General features: G+C 33.0%; 1 protein-coding gene across 17 annotated transcripts in view; it reads left to right on the top strand.

Moving 5' to 3' along the window:
* The window catches only part of LOC123674253 (calcium/calmodulin-dependent protein kinase type II alpha chain), a 67100-nt gene that overhangs the window by 22903 nt on the left and 19110 nt on the right, over positions 1–25087 (top strand). For all 17 annotated transcript variants that reach the window (XM_045609202.1, XM_045609197.1, XM_045609203.1 and 14 more), the window contains exons 2-5: positions 12185–12279; positions 20584–20643; positions 24002–24056; positions 24238–24376. In XM_045609202.1, the coding sequence (XP_045465158.1) occupies positions 12185–12279; positions 20584–20643; positions 24002–24056; positions 24238–24376 (349 nt within the window). The remainder of the gene's footprint in view (positions 1–12184; positions 12280–20583; positions 20644–24001; positions 24057–24237; positions 24377–25087) is intronic.

The raw sequence follows: 25087 nt of genomic DNA, 5'->3' as shown, positions 1-25087 counted from the left end.
TCCGTATCTAGTTCTTCCAGCTACTTATCCCAGTCTTCGTTGAACACTTGTCTGACTCGGTTTTTCACTTTGTTGGTCAATTTATTCAGTAGATATAGTTTTGTCACCGGGGTTGAATGTGCGTCTATACTGTTTCTTCGCCTTTTTCTTTTCCCATAACAAAATTCGGTATTTTTTTGATCTTAGTGGACTGTGCTTCAGCTTCGATTATTCTTTTTTCTAGATCCTCGGTTGCTTCGTCTAGCTGTTCTTTGTTTTCTATCTTCACACGTTTTGTTTGAATGATTTCTTTGAATTTCATGGTGCAATACTTCGAGTAATATTGGACCAATCATTCACTCCCGTTTCAAACTTCATAAATTGACATTTTTCTATGATGCTGCTAACATTGCATTAATATGAAATTTCCATTAGTTGCTTGTTAAATTTGGGGATAAATTTTTACATCCTTCCAGGTCATAAATGAAACATCACGAAAATTACCATTTTCATTTTTTCCGGACTGATAATATGCTGCATAACTACCACATAAACCACACCAGACCAAATAAATTTACTACCATCTTCTGATGTCAAAACTGCCACTCGATAAAATGAGAAAATTCAATAGAATATTTTATTTTCTTCCACTCGTATCCGTTCGTTCGTAGCTATAAATTCTCCTTCAATATTTCAATAATATACGGGCGGAGTTTTCAATTTACTCTGCATACGTACGTACCAAATTGCTGTACTCTTTTCTTATGGGAATAATTTAAAGGGAAGTGTTTTGAATATTTCAAAGAGACACCTTCTGGGATATCATGCTGTCAATCCATGTTTTCCCTGAAATCGACCTATAAAATGAAACGACGACATTATTCTCTCAATTTTTATGATATCGTAAATAGTTTATTCGACATTTCACTGATATTTCCATAGAAATAATGATTTAGTGGTATTTAAGTTTACCATCTAATGACAGAATGTTTCAAATGAGGTTAAAATGAGAAATTCGATAAAACAACACACTTGTGCCAGAAGCTTTTGAAAGCTTGTTCATTTTGCTCCTATTGTTTACATAGATGAGTTGTAATATAAATAATATATAAGATTATGCTTATTATGATGTCATTGTTGACGGTTTTTATCTAGATGAGCAGTTCTGATAAAATGAAAGATTCTCTTAAAACTCGAGTGATTATTTTACGTAAACAAACTGTTGTTACAGTAATATATTATTATGCTTTTTTTTCAATATTCTGCTTGGATTTTTTATGGTTCTAGTGAACGGGAACATATTGAAATTGTTATTAACTATTCAATTTTTTTTATATTTCAAATGCCTTTTTTCTTAGTGAACCAATTCCTTTATTTTCATTCAACCTGATTCCAACGAACGTTCTAGAGAACAATGTGGTGGTGCCACGTAGATCAAAAACCAAATTTTTTGTCCTAAGGCGTGAGGTATATCCTCTAGGAATTCGTGTAAATGGTCAATTTTCAAACAAAAATTGTAAAAATATGAAAAATTATTGCAAAAATCAAAATACATATTTAAACTTCAACATCCGGTAACTCGAAAACAATCATATTTGAGGTCTAGAATATACAATTCAGGATTCTGGATATTTTTATTGAATCACCATGTATATTGACTGAGAGAAGGTGAAGACTGCTGCGAACGAATATTTCCCTGAATAGAAATATCAGTGGGATTTGAATCAAACCCACTCACATTTCAAAAAAATCAAATATCTTCGAGATCATGTAAGTATCTCGGTAATATTAGAAATAAGGATGTAATAATAAATGGTTGGAAGGAAAGCGGATTTAAAATTATATGGGGGTGGTAGAGGCAGTCAATACCATATTCTTGGAAAATTCAATCGAGTACGTTGAGTAATAACACAATAGATATAGAATGACAAAAGACTCCTACTTGGAATAGTCCTTAGAAAATTGGATTTATAGGTAATCTATTGCTTTCACTTCCAATTATATCTCCGTGACCTTTGCCAAGTGGAAATGATATTTTCTTCTAGTGAAAGACGATGTTATATATTTATTTCAGGTTTGTTATTCCCACTAATGATTCTTCCGAATCTCCACTCCTTTATAATATTGAAAAGAAATGAGAATAATAATTTCTGGACATCTATGCACCATAAAATCTTAATAAAAATTAAATGGATGATGTATTATTTCTCTTATCATATTTACCAATATCAGTTTCGGATTTTTCAAATGCTATTCAGAATCTAGAGTTTTTATTGCGCGAAATTTTTAGGGATTTGTAGATTTCTATTCCAGATCAATCGTTTTGCCATGACTTCTGTAATTTTGAACAGAGAATGGTATTAAATGATTGGGTTAGACTCATTGATAAAGTATTTGGGGTCAAAATCAATTCTGCTCGGCCACCAAACTATACGTCGGTAAGGTTCAGGCTCCGAATTTAGCGAATGAGTTTGTAACAGGCTGAATCTATTCAATGGTTTCGAAGTTATACCCCAGACATAAAGTTTATTCCCTAATTGAAAACATATCCATGCGATAACTGCGATGTTTGGAGGGGTTCAGATCTCGAATGCCTTGGTCGAGTTCGTTGATTGTCAAAATCTGACTAATGGTTATTATAATTTTGCTCTCCTTATAATTTCAACTACGAAGTCAAAGCAGATAAAATTTCGCATTTAGAAACAATAACACTTTTAAATAATTTGAAAAGTGGCCATTTACTCAAATTCATAGAGGAGATACCTCACGGCTTGAGACGAAACATTTGGTTTTTATTCTACGGGGCATCAGCACATTGTTCTCTAAAATGTTTGTCAATACTTAAAGGAACATTTTTCGCAACGATGGATTGGTACTAGAAGAGAGTTTGCTTGGCCACCGAGAAGTCCTGATTTTGATTATTTGGATTTTCAATCAAGTTGCAAATGAAAGAATTGGTTTACTTAAAAAATTTCTTTCTCTTAAAGAATTACAACGAAAAAATAGAAAAATGTGATTTAAAATAATAAACTTAGGTTATTTGGATTTGATATGAGATAGATCTTTGCGAAAGCGCGACAAAGTGCATTTTTCGTATTGATTATAGCGTATATAACTACAGAAATGAGAAAATAAAAGAAGTATATCGAAAAAATAGCGTTACTGTTTCCCATTGAATATGGTAGGTACACTTTTGTGGTATCCCATCCTGACTTGTCGAATGAAGTGGAAAAGCCGATAAAAATGTGAACTCAATTTGATTCGAAATTATACGAATATGTTTTCGTGGAATTATTCCAGAATTAACTTCCGAGTAAAACTATCATCAATAAATCTATCTGAATAGAATCGTTGGTTCTATTCAAAGAGCTTAATTTAAATAAAACAAAGCAGATAATTACAAGATGTTCAATTGCGAGTATCAGTATTGAATCGCATTCACGAACACTATTTTAGAATAGTAATTGATCCGTAATATTCCTTTTTAGATAGCTTTATTCATTACTTTCGGACCTTACCTTACGGTGTCTTTTGCCAAGACGATAGGTCTTGTTCACTGGTAACTAGGCCGAAGGCTTTATCGAGTGATTTTACCAACGCCTTAATTTCGTAATAATATATTCAATTTCATGAAAATTAACAACCGAAATTTTTTTTGAATGTTTTGAATTTTGACCAAATAGGGAATTTTGATATATTAAATACATATAGACGTATACTTTATTTCTTTTGCTTATACCTCTTATATTAATATGAATTAATGTAACAAAAAGTTTTGAATTTTCATTAATTAGGAAGATGGAAAAACATTCATTCAAATCGAGAAAAAATCATGGGATCTTGCATCTTGAAACTTTAGAACTACCGATTTCAGAGAATAACTAGATTCGTAGCTACGCTCCTTGTCCTAACAGTTGTCTTCGAAAATATTCATTAACTATTCCAGATACACTGAAATAAAAAACTTTCATGTTGGCAAATTATTTGAAACTGTTTTTTGTGTTAACTAAACTGAAAATATTTGCACAAGAATGTAGTCGTAATTGTGGACATTCCAACAAAAAAAGAAGTGCGAACGACTCAACGGATTCTGATAATGTTTTGGATTTGACTAAATACAAATATTATTATTATTTCTAATATTTTCCTCATAAGTCATAAGCTTTCAAGACCGCCAGGGACGGACTGATCCTAGCATGTTAGAAACATTTTTTGGTTGAAGTCAAGTATCAAAGTATTTTTATTGCACTCAACAAATTTGCTTATCGTATGAAAATTCTTTTAATCCAATCATAAAAATACTTGTAACTCAAAAACGGTACATTTTTTACCAGTTTATTTTTTTTTCAGATTTAATGATAAAATACATAAATGAAGGAATTTTGCCAATATCTTCAAACGAGAAAAAAGATTCTGACCAATAAGTGAAAGTGAAAGTATTGGAAACAAATCATTACTGATATTAGAATTTATATAATATTTTCATAATATTTGTATTATTACTCCCATAAAAATATTGAAATTTAATTGTGGATAGGAACATTTTTCCTTTCGATTGTTGTTGACGAGCCTATTTGACAGTACCGGGTTTTTCACCATAATTTGACCCCTCTTTAACTTAGTTACTAAAAGAGATACAAAAAAATGTTTTCTACAAAAGTTTCACGAAATCGACTAGTGTTTTTTGAAATGATTTCACAAAACGAAATATATACAGGGTGGGCAACATATTGATTGCAACTTTATTTTTTCAAATGGAACACCCTGTATATTTTTCTATGTTTGACTAGCTCTTTTTCCCCTGATTTCGAATATATAACATGTTTGGTCTATCTCTCTTATTCTTAGTACCACAGAATTTCAAATTTTAAGGACCACCTGGCATGCTCAGTAATCAGTTTTCAAGTGGTAGGCTGCGTTAACTCAAAATGTCATTTTTTGAGTTATCTCGTTAGCAACGATATGACATATGTTTTTCACTATAAATTGGAATTCGATGATTTGGATGCAACTCCATATATTCTCGCCTTGTAGCTATCTTATTTTTATTGTTCTTCGCATAAAGTGAGAATATTTCAAATTCCGCTTCTGTGTAGTTCATATTCGATGAATAGTTTCATTCAATGACAAACGAATGTCATATATCGTTGCCAACGAGATAACTCAAAAAAGGACATTTTGAGTTATTGCGGCCTACACCTTGAAAACTGATCACTGAGCATGCCAGGTTGTTCTTAAAATTCGAAACTCGGTGGTACTCAAAATAAGAGAAATAGATCAAACATATGTTATATATTCGAAATCAGGGGTAAAAGAGCTAGTCAAATATAGAAAAATATACAGGGTGTTCCATTTGAAAAAATGAAGTTGCAATCACTTTGTTGCCCATCCTGTATATATTTCGTTTTGTGAAATAATTTCAAAAAACACTAGTCGATTTCGTGAAACTTTTCTTGTATCTCTTTCAGTAACAAAATTAAAGGGGGGGTCAAATTATGGTGAAAAACCCGGTACATATGGTTGATGATTACAAAATAATTACGAACGAGAAATTGTATGAAGATCCTAAATCAAAATTCATATCAGAGAAAATTAGAAATTCGTATTACAGATTATTCAAAAAGTGAATGCTTTGGATCAGGTAGAAACAAACTCAAAAATCCAGTTTTGTTTACCTAACAACCTTCAAAATTCAGCGGGTTTCAATCTACAGATATCGTAGGATTTTTAGACCATCAAACAAGAATGCAGGTATCATAAAAAAAGTGATTTATTTCTGTTATTTATTCGAAACATCGACGGGAAAAATGATGTGGACCTCGTTATTCAAAAATAATAGCATAAAAAAGTCGGTAATATATGAAGTCTCCTATAACATCGTGTTAGTCTCCCTCTTTTAAAACATGGAAAAAACGAATGAACTCATTAATTTCTCGCGTTTTCCAATAAAGGTTATGTCTATCACGAAAATCACGCATTTTTGTCCCAAAATATCGAACAATCTAAATCTCCCGATTCTCATTATATCTAAACATGAGAAACGGAGGAAAATAAGGCCACCAGGGAGACGGATCGAATTATTTCAGTATTTGATCACTGGAAAACACGAATCTGGAATTGGATTTCTTCTTTGTTCGTTCGAAATGCTACAGGAAAGATAGACAGCCAATTAAGCATGAATTAGTAATGAACAGTAGATTTTCAAACGTAGCACAAAATCAATCTGGAGTGGAACGATGACGATAATTGAGACCTCGAAATTAATAGCAGGCGGGGAAAGCCATTTCCTTATTCAAAATTAAACTGACCGCCAAATCGATACGAGGCTCGGGATGAAAATGTCCCATTTTCCAAAGGAGATCCCGTAGGATATGCCTGCAGGACGTCCATTGTACTGAAGGAGCTGGCCAAAAGCGGGAAACTGCGAAAGATGGAGTGAATGAAGATGAATACTGATTGGTTTCATCAAAGAGAACGTCCAGCTATTCAGGAGGAAGGAATGTTCTTTCCATACTGTATGCATTTAGTCCCACAGCAGGCTATAAATACACCAGTGACAGGAAATATAGTAAACAGTGATAATTGGCTGATTCAAATAATTTTATGGAATGGACATGCATGAGAACTTATGAACGAATAATATCAGGTCTGGAAAAAAGTAATTTCGTATTTTTCGGATTATTTCAATGCTTAATCAAAAGTCTTAAAATTAATCAATTCAAGTCAGATATGCGCCATTCTCTTCGATATATATTGTTTTGAGATGGAGCAATACGAAAAATTAACAACTTCAAACAATAAAGCATGTGTAGATAAAATCTCAGTATTGAGTTTCATGTTTTCATTCAAGTAATCAACAAAAATATAGAAAATTGAATCATAATTATAGTCTCAAATATCTTGAAGTTAAACTTGATTCTTCTTTGAATTTCGAGGTCCCCTTGAAAAATTTACGTATGAAATTGAAGTCGAGGAATAATATTCTTAAAAAATTAGATGGTTCTTCATAGGGTGCTGATGCCAGCACTCTTCGGACGGCAGCTTTGGCCTTGGTTTTTCCACCTGCTGAATACTGTTGTTCTCTTTGATTCAATAGTGCTCATGTTCATAAAATGTATGCACAGCTTAACGTTTCTATGAGAATTATTAGTGGAACTATTAGAATTACACCTTTATATTGGCTTCCAGTGTTATCACAAACACTTCCGCCTTATTTTCGTAGACAGGATGTAGACAAAAATTATTGGGATAAATTTCATTTCTACTCGAACTTATTTCCGATTGTATCTACCTCTCAATTACTAGAACTGCCTGATTAAACTCACGCAAACCTTTATGGATTGATACTTTTCTTCAATCTAATGAAAGTGAAAAGGAAATTCGACGTTCGGAATAGAGTTCTTGTAATGTCTTCAACAAAAGTCTAATCGTTGATCCTTCAGTGAAAGTTCTAGGTTGCAATCTTTCTAGGAAACTTTGGTGTAAATGGTGTAAAATCGACTTAGGACTGGTCATGGTCGTTGCAATAGTTTGCTCTGCAAATGGCATTCTATTGAAAGCACACTATGTGAGTGTGGTGTAGAAGAAACCATTGACCTCTTGATGAATAATAATAATAAGTTTATTCACCAAAAAAATGTTTTACATAGATAACAAACTTGTCCAATTCATAAATTTGATAGTGGTCTCCAAGCCATTCATTAAGTTTTAGATTTTTTTTAGAATGGGTCGCTAACTTTGAAGCAATTTAATGGAAACTATAACATTTTGTTACTGCTATTACTGAAATAACGAGTGTAGAAAAGAGTTTTCTCTGTACGAGTATTATGCATCATTTTTTCTAATTCACTGAATTTTTATTGAATTCAATGGGATATTTTCTTGAATCTCGTTGAGTGATTTTGGCAATGAAAAATGTTGGTTGGTAGATCTGTTTTGTGTATCACAAATTTGACACATAATAGATAAATCCGCGACAGAAGAGTTACGAGTATCAACATATAATAATGAAATATAACCATAAAATCTGTGCAAAACTGAGATATTCCCACACCACTAACGGATTTGTTACAAAATTAGAGAATAGTTTGTATTCTTCCACGAGTTCAAAATTGAATGAACGAGTGGTAGAATGAGCCTTCTGTACGAGTATTATACATTATTTTCTCTAGTTCACTAAATTGTTATTGAAATTAATAGAATATTAATAGAACTGTTTTCTGTATCACAAATGTGACAGGTAATAGATAAATCCTTGACAGGAGAGCTCCGACTATGAACATATAATAAAGGAATATAACAATGTAATCTGTGTGAAACTGAGATATTCCCGCACGATTTTGTTCTACAAGGTATGGCAGAATGAACTCATTTGCCACAGAATTCGAGAAACAAAATTTTGAACCAACATCAACGAATTGATAGAATATCTATTTATATTTATCTAATACATCCTATGACAAATTTTATCACAACTGGATGATTTCATTCTGAAATGTGATCCGCCACTGTTCATCACAATAAATAATAAACCGAAATAATAAAAAAACTCCTCTCTTTCATCTTTTGATCAACCGAATGGCCAAAACTCCTCATTATCATAATTGATCTTCTTGATAAAAATTTTTGTAATTGGCTGTTTTCCTCTATTGCGTTCCGTTTGGAATTACTGCATTATTGAGAATGAATTCCCCTGTTGATATTGAACGTATGATCGTTATACTCTGTTCGCTCTGAGGAATTAATGATCATGGGAAAGCATTAAATTATCTCATGACATATTGATGTAGAATCGATAAATTCATAGTTTTATTAGACAGCAGTGCCATTATTTGTAATGCTTGCTCAGGTTGTTCAATGTTGCGGTTAGCAATTTCCAGGATGACTGTAATTTATCGATAATCCTCCAAATTTCAAACCTCAAAATGCGTATGGTAGATATAAATCATACTAATAGTTGTAATTATAATATGGGATATAGAACTACTCATTAATCATAGGCTAAATATCTTCTTTACATGCAGGTTTGAAAATTATTTTATGAACAATATTTTGAAATTGTTTCGATCCACTATTTCTTATACATACGATAATTTGGGATGCAAAGGTCATCACAAGATTTTTTTCTAATATTTTATGCCACTAATAATTATCCAATTACATATTTCGGAAACTATGGGTTCAGTTCAATGAACTGTGGGAACTACAAAGGTAAAAGTTCCCTTAAAAAAATCACTATCACAAAACAATTAATTTTTGAGGTTCATCATATCTCCTAACTTTATTATTCGTTGATGTAGTAGGCCATGGTTTGACCTACTAACATACCTCTATTCTATACACTGTGTCCGTAAAGTATGGAACAAAGTCATTTTTAGCTAAACAGACCATTTTAAGAAATAATCCTGAAACACGTCGATTTTTTATTTTAATTCACCGTATTTTAAAATAATATTCTAATATATAGGGTGAATTACTTTCGAGAGATGACGTCACTGTCATTTTTTTTAAATGTAACACCACCATTTTGTTCCAATTTTCCGATTACCCTAGCTGAGCTGCTTCCAAAAATGTATCACATGTTGATTCTAATTGGTGCAGGGTGGAAAAAAATACAATAGTTTTGTGTGGGCGTAACATTCTTTATTAGTTAAATTAACAATATTATCAAAAATACTTATTGTCTAGCGGAAATTGGTTTGAATGTAACACCCTGTAGTTTGTTACATTTATAGATTAATAAAAATGAGCTGTTTCCAAACATTTTTGGTACTTGTGGTCTAGCAGACAGAATATGAAAGAAATTATTTCTTATTTTTATACATTTTTATTAATCTAAAAATGTTACAAACTACAGGGTGTTACATTCAAACCAATTTCCGCTAGACAATAAGTATTTTTGATAATATTGTTAATTTACAAATAAAGAATGTTACGCATTACTTTATGAGCACACACAAAACTATTGTATTTTTGTCCACCCTGTACCAATAGGAATCAACATGTGATACATTTTTGGAATCAGCTCAACTAGAGTAATCGGAAAATTGAGATAAAATGGTGGTGTTCCATTAAAAAAAAATTACAATGACGTAATTACTAAAAAGTAATTCACCCTGTATATTAGATTATTATTCTAAAATACGGTAAATTAAAATCAAAAACCGACATGTTTCAGGATTATTTCTTAAAATGGTCTGTTTAGCTAAAAATGACTATGTTCCATACTTTACAGAAACAGTGTATAACATGTCGGAGTTGAACCGGTTACTAAGCTCGTATTTTAATGATTCTGGAGAAACATACTTCACTCAGGATGCAGAAAAAAAAAGAGTTCGTTCTTTATTCAATTCTCAGTTAATGAAAAGCCAGGTTGAGAATATTTCGACCATGCTCTTATTTTATTACTCTTATCATTTCGCAGATAACGCACAACTAAAATAATATCGATATGTCCCACTTAACTCTGTTTGCATTTTCGATAAAAATATTATGTCCCGAAAATAATATCTTTTCGAGCGCTTGTTACCTGAGAATATCACTCATTATTTCGTCACAATATGATTTAAAAGTAAAACACTCTATTTCCGCTTATAGATATTTATTGATTACACAACAATTGTTTCGTCAAATTACACTTCTTCAGGTGAGTGTGGTAATTCAGTTACCATACTCTTGTATTGTAACAAGGGCTCTCGTGATTATCTGATATGCTTTGGCATGCTAGACTATTGCCCCATCATCTGCCTCATAATCATGACGTACATCCATAGAAGTATTTTTGGGTTACATCTTCAAGTCTTACCAGCCTTCTTCACGCCACAATAACAAATATGTTGCCTTTTATGGAAATACATATATGGAACTAGTAGAACAATAAAGTCTACATAAAAATCAACCTGTTATCTTAACCACAAAAGCTTTTGGCTTTATGAATAATAATGATATTTCTTCACCAATTGTTACCTATTAAAATAAAATGATAATTAATTAAAGTGAATCAATATATTTCTCACCGAAGCCTTGACACAATTAATACCTTTGGGTGCACGATATATTATTTCCTCCAACATTGAACCCCAAAAAGTTCAGTCAGTATCAGAATTCATAAAAATCAATATCAATCCCATTAAATTCATAATAACGATATTTTCGTCGCTTTCCTCGAAAACGTGTGTGCAGCACATTTCTTTGAAAGCCAATGTGTCTATAATTTCGAATTTTATATGGTCTTTCATCTTCTCAGTTTGTAATTTGCACTCCACATTCAACTCCTGTAGAATGTTGTCAGAATATTAATAAAGAAAATAATAAGAAGTAATAAATAATAAGTCAGGAAATATTCTGTGATGCTAAGATTTATCAGATCAGAAAAACTTTTTATTATTCTTTTCATGTAAAAGTTCTCCCTCAGACAGAAACCTCCAGTGTAATTATTCCATGAACAAATAAGTAATTTGGATTTCACGAAATGTGAATATCCTCTTTATTTAACATTGTTGTGAATAAAAAAATATTTAATGAAAAAGAGGTTTTGTTTCAATAGTCAAGGTTGTTATCATTTTTTAAACCTTAACCACAGAATAGAGAGGTATTACAGAAGCGACACTTTCCCTTTTTCATGGTACCCAACCGCCATATTGTCAGTAGTTATGTTTACATCTTTCCACGTGTTTCGGTGTTCGAGTTCATTGCCCGTTTGACACAAGTACGATATATATATAAAATTATTATTTATTATTATTAATGTATTCTATAAAAGCGATTTTATTGTATTTCAGGAAATTCAAGTAAAATAATAAAAGTCGGAAACTTACCATTAATTCAAATTCTGAAATGAAATACAAATTTAGGCTGAAAAATATTTTGAAATAGAATTACTACTTCCATTCAATACGCAGTCATGTCCCAAATATCATACAGTAATCATACAAATGTAATTTCAAATGGACCGCAATGTCATAGAATTGAGAAGTTTTAATATAAATATTTACTATTCTGTGGTCATGTAGAACTACCAGCCTTCTGAGAGTTCTTCAAGGTCACCAAAATTGGTTACATCGAGAACAAAGGAAATGTCAAAGAGTGTCGCTTCTGTAATACCTCTCTATTCTGTGCCTTAACTCTATTTCTGTGTAGAAATATTCTAAATAGCTATATTGTTTATATATTCGATAAAAATATCACATGTATGTTTTTTTTTCAGAGGTGCTTTCTCCGTAGTACGAAGATGTGTTCAAAAATCAACAGGTTTAGAATTTGCAGCGAAAATAATAAACACCAAAAAATTATCAGCACGAGGTGAGTTCCAATATTTCAATTACATTTTTGGTTTCTCGATATTTTAAATTTTTCACCATTTCTTTGTCAATCGCCAAATAAACATACTAAGAAGGGAATTCTTGATGAAAATCTACCACCATGTATCAAGATAATATGATGCTGAATCAGTATCAGAATCATGGTCAAATCTTCGTTGAACAACTGTGAATGTCATGGATCAACTGTCATCAACAGATGTCTCACAATCAGAAGGGACACTCGTATAGCGATATATGGATTCAAATTTAGGATATCCATACCCTTGAGTCAGGAAACCTTTGTATTTTAGGCAGCAACCTATTAGTATGTTATTATTAGAAAACCTCAAAGGGGTGCACATATCCATCAAAATGGACAATCAGGTTGCTTACAGAATCTTAGATTCGCCAAAGCTTGTTGCCGCTCTGTCGTAATATTAATAATTTCAGCGCGCCCTCTGTTGGGAAATTGTTGTGCATTATTCCGGCTCCGGGACCACTGACAAAATCATTAATAAGGTCTCTTTCATAAAATGTGTCAGACGACTCGATCGGCGATCCAAAAGATCGTCACATGATGCGTTGCTTTGTGTACTTGAGCTTTTCAAGCGTCTGTTCATCAGCGTCAAACGACGACAGTCGGGCAACTGCAAGACGTTCATCTATCAGGTGTCACGAAATTATCATTTAAGAGAGGACTTTTAGAGTCAAGATGAAACCATACTTCTTTTACGATTTTTTAGAATAAAAAATAGGAAAAGAAGGATCTATGCGTCATAGGCGTACAACTTTGCTTCCGCCCTCAATTACAACGCATTCAATGCGTTCGATAATTTAAAATCGCCTGTGATTGTTTCAGTCGGATTTAACAACTCATAATACACTACGCCGAACTGGTCCCACGAAATACTGAGCATGATTCGTTCAACGGCTTCAACTCATACGGCACCCAATTTCCTTGTTTCTAAATCATTCCCATGACGTTCAGGCGTTTTGATATGGCTTGTTGCGTCACTACTAATAACCCTGCCAATTCTTGTTGCGTTCTTCATATATCTTCTTCATTGCACTATTTTTGACTTCGACGTCAAAATCGCCGTTCTTGAAGCGTTGAAACCATTCTCGGAACGTGCTTTCACTAATAGCGACCTCGCCATAGATATTTGAGAGCATTCCGTGAGCCCCAGCCGCAGATGTCTTCATAGCAGAAAATTGAAACCTCCCGGAATTGACGATAATTTGGCTCGTAAGCCGACATGTTTATATCTAATATATTCTTCTTCTACACTAGTTGAAAGAGTTGAGAATACACGATGAAAATTTTTTCAATTATATTCGGATGAACTAATTTTCAAATTAAGAAGCACACTTGTTTTTAGACCACAACTCATTCAAACACGAAAACAACCAAAATTGTTGACATATCCCCACCACCAAAACAAAGACGTGATAAAGGCGCACGACTGACTCCCGTCGGTTGACGCGTGTCAAAAGGCGCTGTGTATAAATAGTTATGAATGATCTAATGCAACTAGAGGTCACCGGGCGCACGAAATCTGATATTTGACGTCGTAATTTGTATATAATTGGTACTTCTCAATTAAATGTTATGTCATCAAGCGTGGCGACTGACGCGTTGTTAAAAAGAGGTCTCAGTTGTCCCTGCGATATACACCTTCACACCTCCGTGAAAAAGCATAGTGATTGCAACGAGCAGCGCTGTTCTAACGAGTATTGCGCAGCATCTCATGCCATCCAGCAGGCTTGAAAAGAGTCACTATGTAACGGGTGTTTTTTTTTTCGAGGTATATAACATTAAGTTGGCATTACTGTTCAAGATAACGACCGATTTAACAGCTGTCAAGTGATTTATTCTCAGTTTGGTTTGGCAATTCATCATGAATAGACTCACGCCTGAACAACGCTTGAAAATAGTGCACCGTTACATCCAGAAAAACTGACTGTTTGGTGCGCTTAATGGGGTGGTAGAATCATTGGTCCGTACTTCTTCAAAAACGATGATGGCCAGAACGTTACAGTGATTGGTATAGAGCCATGATTACTAACTTTTTCATTCCTGAATTGAACAACCATGATGTCCAGGAGCTGTGGTTCCAACAAGACGGCGCAACATGTCACACAGCTCGTGCCATAATCGATTTATTGAAAGACACGTTTGGTGACCGCCTAATTTCACGTTTTGGACCTGTGAATTGGCCTCCAAGATCTTGTGATTTAACACCGCTAGACTACTTTCTGTGGGGCTATGTAAAGTCATTGGTCTATGCGGATAAGCCACAAACCCTTGACCATTTGGAAGACAATATTCGCCGTGTTATTGCCGATATACGGCCACAAATGTTGGAAAAAGTCATCGAAAATTGGACGTCCAGATTGGACTACATCCGAGCCAGCCGTGGCGGTCATATGCAAGAAATCATATTTAAAATGTAATGCCACAAGATTATCTTGCGGATAAATAAAATTCTTGTCAATCGAATAATCCATCGTTGTTTTATTGCAATTTAAAGTTCTATAGCTCTAAAAAAACACCCTTCACAAGAATGTAACAATCGTTAGACCTGAACCTTTTTTTGAGTTCGGAAAAGAGCACTAGCTTTTCATTAATGGGACTCAGTTATAAGAGAGCCTTTTTGAACACATCTGGACTTACACAAGTCAAAAATGTTTATTCATTCGAAAAAACGGCTGAACTTTGAATTATTATGGAACTGTTGATGAAGCATTGTTGGTATAAGTATCTTCTGTAATTCTCACAAAGAAAAATCCTAGGCTTCCATGGACATCATCAGATTTGCCAATATGGTAGACTATACCCTTGAACTCGGTATAGAACGAAATATTAAACTACCTAGTAGCAATAATGAAACACTGCTTCCTAATCAATGATTCCCTACAATTCATCCAAAGAGTTTCTTAGTATTATCTGTTGTTGTCTGATGATGAGCCCATTCATTCTACATGTTTTTTTATGACTTCTAGGAATTTGGTTTCTAATTCATTTCTTCTCAGTATTCTTGTATCTCCATTTTTGGCATAACCGAATGATAGCTTATTGTACAGTGAACACAATAAAGGTTTTACAAGTCTTTAAAAGAAGAAAGAAGGCATATATTTCATTATCTCTCTATTTTTCGTCTGAGAATAGCTGAGAATATAATGCCGATGTTATTCGAAAGGTTTTTCTCAAACAAAATACGGGATTCAAACTTTTTGAAGAAATAGAATTTTGGGTAATGTTGTATATGAAAACAAAATAAAAAAAAGTCGAAATTTATAGTTAAGATAGGTCATAAAAATATTTCATTAACATAAATCTTCTGATTATATTCGAAAAGATTGAAAACTCCTAAGGATAATCAAACAAAACTTCTATGTTATTCTAAATTTTTCCTTTTTCAACAATAAATGAGCAATTTGGAAAGTGTTGAAATAATGAACATTTGCGTGAAATCTGCAACAATTCATTGGTCCTAACCCATCTAATTCTTCCCGTTACCCACTCAAATATTCGGTACATTTAACTAATTTGTATTCCAACATCGCTACCCATTCGAATTCAAGCTCTGTTACCCTATTTTCTTGCGGAGATTTCTTATCAATGAATTTCATTAAGCGTTCGCACAACAAAATACAATGCTATAGAGAAGTGCTCCCTATTACTCCATAAATTTAATCGTTTTGTTATTTTTTTGCTCATTCAACAGAACTTCGGGGAAATAAAATTTCGATTTGAATGCATTCGAGAATTATCATATAGCTGAATTTCGTGATTTCTGTTAATACGTGTTCTTCATTTGCGAAGGATATTGGAACTGCAACACCCAGACGGAGCTGTTTATTATTTTTTTTTTGGTAAAACATCAATATTATAGTAAGGAGTAAATTATTGAATTTGGAGAAAAAAAATCGTGAAGGTTTCTTCATGTGAACAATTTTTGTTACTTAAATATTCGTTTTTGCAAGTTTTTTAAATTTTACAACAAACGATGTTCATTGTTGTTAAAATGCCTAGAGCACGAGTACGCGAAATTTATCGCTTTAATTTGAAGCGGTCGAATTACTAGTCTACGGGAGGCGGGGTTGTCATTTCGAGAATTTGCTAACCGTACGAACATAAATCCAACTACTCTTATGAGATGTTGTCAAGCGTGGTTTGATAATGCCCAAAATCGAAAAGAGTAGGCACTGGACGTCGAAGGGGCACAAATGGAGTTCAAGATCGACGTCTCTAAGACTTATGGCTATCAGAGATCGTTTTGCGGCAACTAGATCATTGGCTGATGAGTGGTTAGGAGAACAAGGCCATCCTGTAACTGTCAGAATGGTTTACCGCCAAATTAGGTATTTTGGGTTGCATCATTATTGACCCCATATTGTGTTACCTCTGACGGTTGAGCATCACCGGCAACGATTACAGTGGTGCAGAGAACGTCAACATTGGAATGTGGAATGGCATCAGGCCGTCTTTTTTGATGAATCTCGATTCTCCTTGGGTGCACATGATGAAGGAGGGTTAGACGACATCGGGGATAAAGACGAAAGACCTGAACCTCAGTTTGATATGAGCGTCACGTACACCAGACAGAACTCGTTATGGTATAGGGTGCCATTGTACATGCAAGTAGATCACCTTTAGTCTTTATTCGAGGTAACATGACAGCGCTACGTTACCTTCAAGAAATAGTGAAGCCATATGTTCTCCCTTTTCACTTTTTCGAAGCGACTCATGTGAATCATTTGTCACGGCCGCCCATATCCCCTGATCTTTCGCCGATAGAGCAAGTTTAGAACATAATGGGTAGAAGGCTTGGAAATTTACCCCAGCCCCCACGGGCTTTGGCGGCTTTGAGACATGAAGTACAGATAGAATAGAAGAAATAGACCATCAATGCCAAGACGTATTGGAGAGTGTAGAAATAATCGCGGTGGACAATCACATTATTAACAAATTTATTGAAAAAAATTGGAAACCCTTCGTTTTTTTCTCCTAATTTCAATAATTCACTCCTTGCTATACTATCTATGTTTCACCAAAAAAAATAATTAAAGCAGCTCCTTCTGGGTTTGCAGCTTCTTTGTCAGTTAGTATATTTCTTCACGCTGACAAGTTTAGTGGTCCTTTTAGTAGTAATCATTTTGTGTAATAAGCAACCCCATAATCCTCTGTAGTAACGTTTAATGTCTTAATAACTATTCAGCTATTGTAATGTATATCCCTAATGCTCACAAATGCTGTTTTGATTCTATTGTCTAGGTGTTTAGGGAAATGATAAGGATCTACGTTGTGTATATGATACCCTAAATAATTCAATAAACCAAAGATTGCTAGGAATTTCGGGATGGTATAGAATGAATCTATCTCGTTAGTGGGGGTAGAGGTATTAAGAAATATTGAATTAAAATTTGAAATATTCCGTACCAGAAATACATTAAATCATTTTAACTCTTAGATATGTAATTGAAAAGTTTGTGGCTGCTCAGGGTTCTAAAGTCTAGCCCTCATTGGATCGTCATATATCCCTTTTACTGGTAGTCCCACTTTTGATGATGTGAAATCCTACATGTTCTTTGATTTTGTCTAACCATATTTCAAAAAATACCTAAAATAAATCATAGTAAATATAATGAAATATGCCCAAATCAAAAATAGTATATTCTGAAACAAGTTGCAGAATAGGCTCCTATTCCAACACGAATGCGAAATTTCGAACGCATGAGTGTTGGAATTGCCTTCTGTAACGAGTATTAGACGACATTTTCTCTATTTCAGTCAAGTTTTATGAAATATTGTCGAAATTCAATGAAAAATTCAAATTCAACATCCAAGTGACATTTGTATTGTATCTTGGCAGTTGGTGTGACTGTTACGAAAATTGACAGATTACGGAATTTGAATTTCAATAACACGTTTCGAATTTTGGAATAATTTATAATTACGCATTAAATTCTTGAATTATGTCTGACAAAATCGATTTAACATCAACAGAATTAAGAGAAATTGCGCATAATGTTGCAAATCATTTCACTATATCAAAATTATATTATATTGACAATTGACGTGTGTTGAATTTTGATAGGATTGGAAGTCTGGGTAGACAACCGCAAAACGAAAAAAATAACTGAAAAAACAATACTGTAATAAGCTCATTACAGCACTGTTTTTAGAACTGTAATGAACTCATTACGATACTGATATAGAGAAATATATCTACAACAAGAATACTGAGGTAATTTGAAGCTTCTAGATAACCCAAGAATGAAACAATAAGTTCATTTCATGAAGGGCATCCAAGTGACTTCAGATCCTTTGAAATTAGAGAAGTTTTCAAAGGGATATAAAGAGCGTTCATTTAAATTCGTGGTCAAGAGTGATGTGGAGAAATAAAAGTGGATTTTCTGTGATTACTAGTAGCGCTTAGCTTGTACCATAACACTAGCATTTGTTTACATACTTCGAATCTAGGAACTATATATGGTACAAGCTAAGCTCTACTTGTAAACACAGAAAATCGACTCTAATTTTTCCACAGCACTCTTGACCACGAATTCAAATGAACGCACATATTACTGCGCACTTTTTCACAGGATGAAAATGAACGCAGGTATATTAGACTTAAGAACCCAGTTTCCCCAAAATATTTTTCGATTCGCACATTTCTTGCTCAACTTTCGAATTCCCACTGCAGGCGACAATTTTTATGGGGAATAAGAGGGGGGGCAAACCATGGTCGTTCAGGTTGTGAAGTTTCATAAAATAAATATAAATTGTACTAATTTCATAATTTTCAATAGTGCAAGTAAAATAGTTATTTCAAGAATTGTAATGAATTCCTGCAACAAAATTTAATAACGATTAGTTTTTTGCTTCCAAGGGTGGCAGCCTCTGTCCCTCGCTGGTTAAATCCATGATCCCACTAGCTATGTTTATTATAATTGTGGAAAAGAATTATTAAAATCAACTTAAACGTATTGAATTTTATTCTTCAATATGGTGTGATAATTTTCTCCATAACACAATTAATTGCTCCCAATAATGAAATTGATAAAACTATGTTGAGTAGACAATTTTGGAGGAGTCATACTAACTTGAATGTACAGGATGTTCCTATTATTTATACGACAAAATTCGAAAGATGAATGCTCATTTGAAATTGAGGTGGGTCTTTCCTATAATAAAATTTCCTCATTCCACTCCTTTCCAGATATAACCTTAAAATGAAGAATCGTTTTCAAATTACGTGATGTGACACCATAAGAAATACACCTTAAATCTTTGAACGTGTTCGGCAAACCATGACACATAGACTATGTTCGTTTATTTCAGCTAGAGGTGGTCATATCCAGCACATATCATGAATAATTCTACGTTTTTCAACATTACTGTTTTCCACTAAATTTATTGAAAAAATAATAAAATATGGTTTTTCTCTTCAGCTATTCGTTTTGGGAAAAAATTCAAGAATAAAAAAAATTGTAAACAAAACAAGGATTTTAATTTATAATTTCATTTCATGAAACTTCATCTCGACAAAAAATTTCGATATGAAATATATATGTGAGGGTTACTACTTTCACCCCGTACAATGTGACAGGAATATTGAAAAAATACCAGTGGTAAGTTCATTGCGAATTCATGAAAATTCCAGAATTTCAAGTTTCTAGCTTTACTGGAATTTTTTTTAGAAAAAAAAATTTTAGTCAACACATTTTAAGGGTGATATCTCGGAAAGGGATGGGCTGAGGAAATTTTGTTATACCTCCTGAATTTTATTGCATGAATTTACAATTTAGGAACACCCTGTGTAATTATTATTCGAACTGAAATATAATAGTTACTGAATGGCGAATGCGCCAGTCCTTCAGTCAAATTCAGCATTCCAAATAATTCGAGAACAACTCAACTTACAACCGCTTTTTCATTTGCCTTTATTGTATTTTAAAAATTTTTGGTCGGTATTTGTTATAATGAAAAAATTTCACAGTTACATATCAACTGAAAACACCAAATCCTAAATCGGCCCCAACACTTGGGTGTTTGAAACTAATCGGATATGTGAAATGGCCTTGAAATCGGATTATGAAATGCAGCGCAACTCTTGTTAAATGCAGTCTTTTCACTATAATGAAAGTGTTTTCAACGGGTTTTTATTTCAACTACATCCAATATGTCTGAGTGTAAGCTGTGATTTGATTACGTCCAGCTTTTAGAGCTCTTACTCTTTTTGTTAGAAGATAAATCCTAACAGATTATTCTTCTTTTTCATCAACTATTTCGTTTCAGATTTTCAAAAATTGGAACGAGAAGCCAGAATTTGCAGAAAGTTACAGCATCCAAACATAGGTAAGTGTTCTAATGAGAAGTAGACACTGATGTTGATCACTTGTTTATTATATAAAATTTATTACTGAAATTTTACATGATTTTCAAATTATATTAATAAATTCCAAAAATTAAGAGATTATAGGAAAACATAATAAGAATATGACATTCTTTCGAAATCAGGGAATAAGAAACTGAAATATTTTTCAAACGGAAGTGGAATGTCCCTAGCGGGATATTGTATGATAAAATACATTTACATCATATGAGAACTTGAAAAAACATGTAAACCTAGAATTGCATTGATTGATGATAAAAAGAAATAAAGATCCTTTGAGCTGCTAGCAGGATGAAAAAAAGAAAATTAGCCTTTGAAAGACACATAAGAAAGGGATCTCTAGTGTAGAATTCCTCTTGAATATTTTAGAGGGCGAAATTGCTAGAAAAAGAACGAGGCCCAGAAGGAGAAGGTAAAGGACAATCAATATATTCATGCACCATACTGTCTATACTGCCTATTTCACTTGATTGAAAGAAAAGTGATCGAACCTTATGAAAATAAACATTTTTAGTTACAATTCTCCAAAATTAGACAGAATTAGATTAAACAGAGGGCTTGTGAAAATTGACTGTCTCAATTTTAATTGCCAATAGAGTAGGTGGTTTCTATAAAAGAGCCATAATGATATTACCTTCAAAAGAACAAAATGGCGCATATTTGATCTAAATCGTATCATTCTAACTATTATAATTAAAGCCTTGTTTTTGATGCAAAAATAATAGTTTTCTCTTTACTACACCTTTTATGCTAGTTTCTTGAAAATATAACTAGATTCATTTTCTCTATAGAAAGGTCCTTAAAAACTCTGCATTTGAAACAACATTGAATTCTAACCTTAAACAGATTGCTGTTATTAATCAATGTAATCTCTGCAATGAAATACAATCAACTAAGTCAATAAGTTTATTATTGACAACAAAATGATCTTCCTAAAAAAACACTTGAATTAATAATGAAAATAAATGCTGCAGTACATTGCATTTGATTGTTTATATTCCATGGCACTTAATTGACTCCGAATGGCGTTAAATTGTATTATAACGATCATTTAGCTTTTTTTTCATTGGAAAATACCTACCTTTATGTGCCCAATTTGCATTCCTAATTTTGAGAGATTTGAAATATCGGTCAAATCGTTTTGTCGGTATTGGAAAAACCAAGCGAACCAAATCCAATATCTCCGATTATAAATGTGTAAAAGTTAGTTTGATTGCTAAAGCATATCGTATTTTTCTATTACGTTTGCCCGGATATTGAAGTTTGAAAATTTCATTGAGAAAATGTTTTCCAAAACGAAATATCTTACATCTGAGACGAGTCATAACAGCTATTTGGGTCACGTCTGTAAAGAAATATGGAAATGCAAGAACATTCAAGTAAGGAGTAATTTAACATTGTTTACAATCTCTGGCTCCTGGAAATTCGTATCAATTGAATTTCCCAGTAAACATTTCAAAGTACAGCGGCAAATTGCTGTTCGTCTGGACAGAAGGAATTGGATTAAGAGTCCTGTGCTCCGATAGTTCACAGTAACTTCAGGAATTCATGAGCAGAAGTAAGGAATTATTGAAGCAGTTCTTTTATTGGAGTTGGATTTTGAAGGGAATGCATGCTTTCGATTCGTTCGAAAATCGTACGACGCAATAAAAGAGAAGCATCTGAGGAATCGGTAATAGGAACTTTTTAAAAAACATTGAAAACTCAGATACTTTGTTACTCCTACAATGACAACTTTCGGAAGATTTTCTGGTCTGAAAATAGAGTTTCTTTCAATGACTACAAAATTTATAAGTTGATTCATTTATAGTTTGAGTACATACAGGCTGGCCATTTGAAAACGAAACAGACGAGATTACTGACGAAATAAAGTGTTTCGATAGAAATGCTCGGACAGGTCGATTTCTGTTTCGAAGGGGACAACTTAAGAAGTAGGTTACGGACGCATAGCGCTTCAACCCTTGCTGCTACAACCCCCACCCCCAATTTTTGAATAGGGAAGATGGGGTGAGTGATACCTCAATTTAAAGGTATTTTTATACTGATTTCAGCACAGTAATTGTTTTTTCATTGTATGCATTAGTTCTCGAAATATTCATGCGTTAGTTAGTTAGGGAGGAAGCCACAATCATGGTTGTTTTGAAGCTCAAAATGTCGATTTTTCACAAAACACTACAAGTGCCATGAAAACACCACTTCATTTTCAAATACTTAGTTAAGAATATTTCGAGAACTAATGCATAAAATGAAAAAACAATTACTGTGCTGAAATCAGTATAAAAATACCTTTCAAATGAGGTATCACTCACCCCATCTTCCCTATTCAAAATTGGAATAGGGAAATTTAATTCAGAAATCTTTTCCAAAATGAAATGTCTTACATCTGAGATGAGATATTTGGGCCTTATCTGTAAAGAAATATGAAAAAGTAGGAAAATTGAGTAATTCAACATTGTTTACAATCGCTGGCTCCTAGAAACTCGTGCAAACTGAATCCTTCCAGTCGACATTTTGAACTGAAGCGTAAAATTGCTATTCGTCTGGACAGATGGAATTGTATTAAGAGTCCTGTCACTCCTGTCACAGTAACTCCTTAGGAATCGTCACGAAGAGCTTTATTAAAACATTAAAAACTTTGCAATCCTGTTATTCCTACCATGACAGCTTTCGGTAGATTTTTTGTTTTAGAAATCAAATTTCTTCTGATGGATTCATAAATTGATTTCCTTATCGTACGAAGATCATTACAATGACGTTTAAAAATTATATCATTCAGCTGTGCGCCAATGAATCCGATCATAAATTTCGATCATGAAATTTCGTTTATCAAGGGGATAAAAAATATTGCGGTTAATTCAAATTTATTTATTCAGTACATCATTGATGGAGTATGAGGCTACACCGGAGATCAGACAGAAATATATTGAAGACACATTTGATTAAGCTCAGAGTAGATTAATGAAAGGAAAAAGTGTTCATCATGTTTTCATTTTAGAGTAAATAATTCAAAATATCAAAAAATTCATTAAATGGTTCATTATTTCCTAATAGAATCATTAAACACCGCATTTAATTAGATGGAAGAAAGTGGTGTTTACTTTGTGGAAATCTATTTAACACAAAAACAATTCAATTTTGCGAAAAATCTATCTGAAATTTTCACTTAAAACTTATGTGAAACATTCAATTCAGGATAAAATATATACCTATCTATTTTAGATCTATTGTAGAACACAAATGAAATATCATGTCCTATATGTAATCTATTAATTTCAAAGAATTGAAAATATGGTGTTTCTTATATGAGTTTCTATTTTTCAGTGAGATTACATGACAGTATACAAGAAGAAAATTTCCATTATTTGGTATTTGATCTGTAAGTACATAATGATGATTATTTCTAGATATGTTTTCGTCTGGAATATTTCAGAATATTAATTATTATTCATTCAAATATTATGAGAAGATACTCCTCTCATTTTTTTTGTGTTATTTCAATTTCTTATACAATTTCGTAATTGATGAATGATAATTTTAAAAATTGCTTCTTTTGCTAGAGTCACAGGTGGAGAATTATTCGAAGATATTGTTGCAAGAGAATTTTATTCTGAAGCAGATGCATCCCATTGTATTCAACAAATCTTGGAATCTGTGAATCATTGTCATCAAAATGGTGTAGTACATAGGGATCTTAAGGTGAGACTTAACTTAGACTTCTACTACCTTCATTTGAACGAATTTATAGTAAAGTAATTATCACGTTTTCAACTTAGTTCTGCCATTTTTCTTCTAGTATCTGAGGGATATTTATTCACATTCACTTATAAAAAAAATACTTCTGCTCTCGAAAATTATTTGAAGTAATATCAATATTTCTTCAATGTGTTACGTAATAGTTAGAAAGTAGAAGGACAATAATTATTTTTTTATTTGGAATCCTGCTGCTAGATGCTGTTCATACTATAATTCAAGGCGTGGTTATCTGTATGAGGTCGAATTATTTGTTTAGTGGAAAACTGCCATGTATAAAAAAATATATTTTCCAAATTGCTCTTCTCAGTAGAAAACAACATGATTTTCGTCTTATTCTCCATTATAAAAGAAACTTCGGCAATAAATCCACCCAAACAGGATATACCACTTGTTTTCTTTCATTTTTCCAGGAAAACGTTGTTTTTCCTGTTCCTTTCTCGATCACATCCACTTTCCCAGAACTGGAAATGGAAACATTAATTACTTAGAAAGCTCAAACAGCTCTCCATCAGTAATTCGCTGAATTCGGGTTTTAATTTTGTCCTAAATAAATATCTTGTAGGTAGATAGCGCTAGATATAACAAAAATTATTTACTAGAGTATCTCATTTTCCTTAGTAGCAAGAGCAAAAAAAATTTGACAATCTGTCTTGG

This window comes from Harmonia axyridis, chromosome 2, assembly GCF_914767665.1.
Source record: "Harmonia axyridis chromosome 2, icHarAxyr1.1, whole genome shotgun sequence".
Lineage (NCBI taxonomy): Eukaryota > Metazoa > Arthropoda > Insecta > Coleoptera > Coccinellidae > Harmonia > Harmonia axyridis.
The sequence above is the reverse complement of the archived record's forward strand: the minus strand, read 5'-3'. Positions and strand labels throughout refer to the sequence as shown.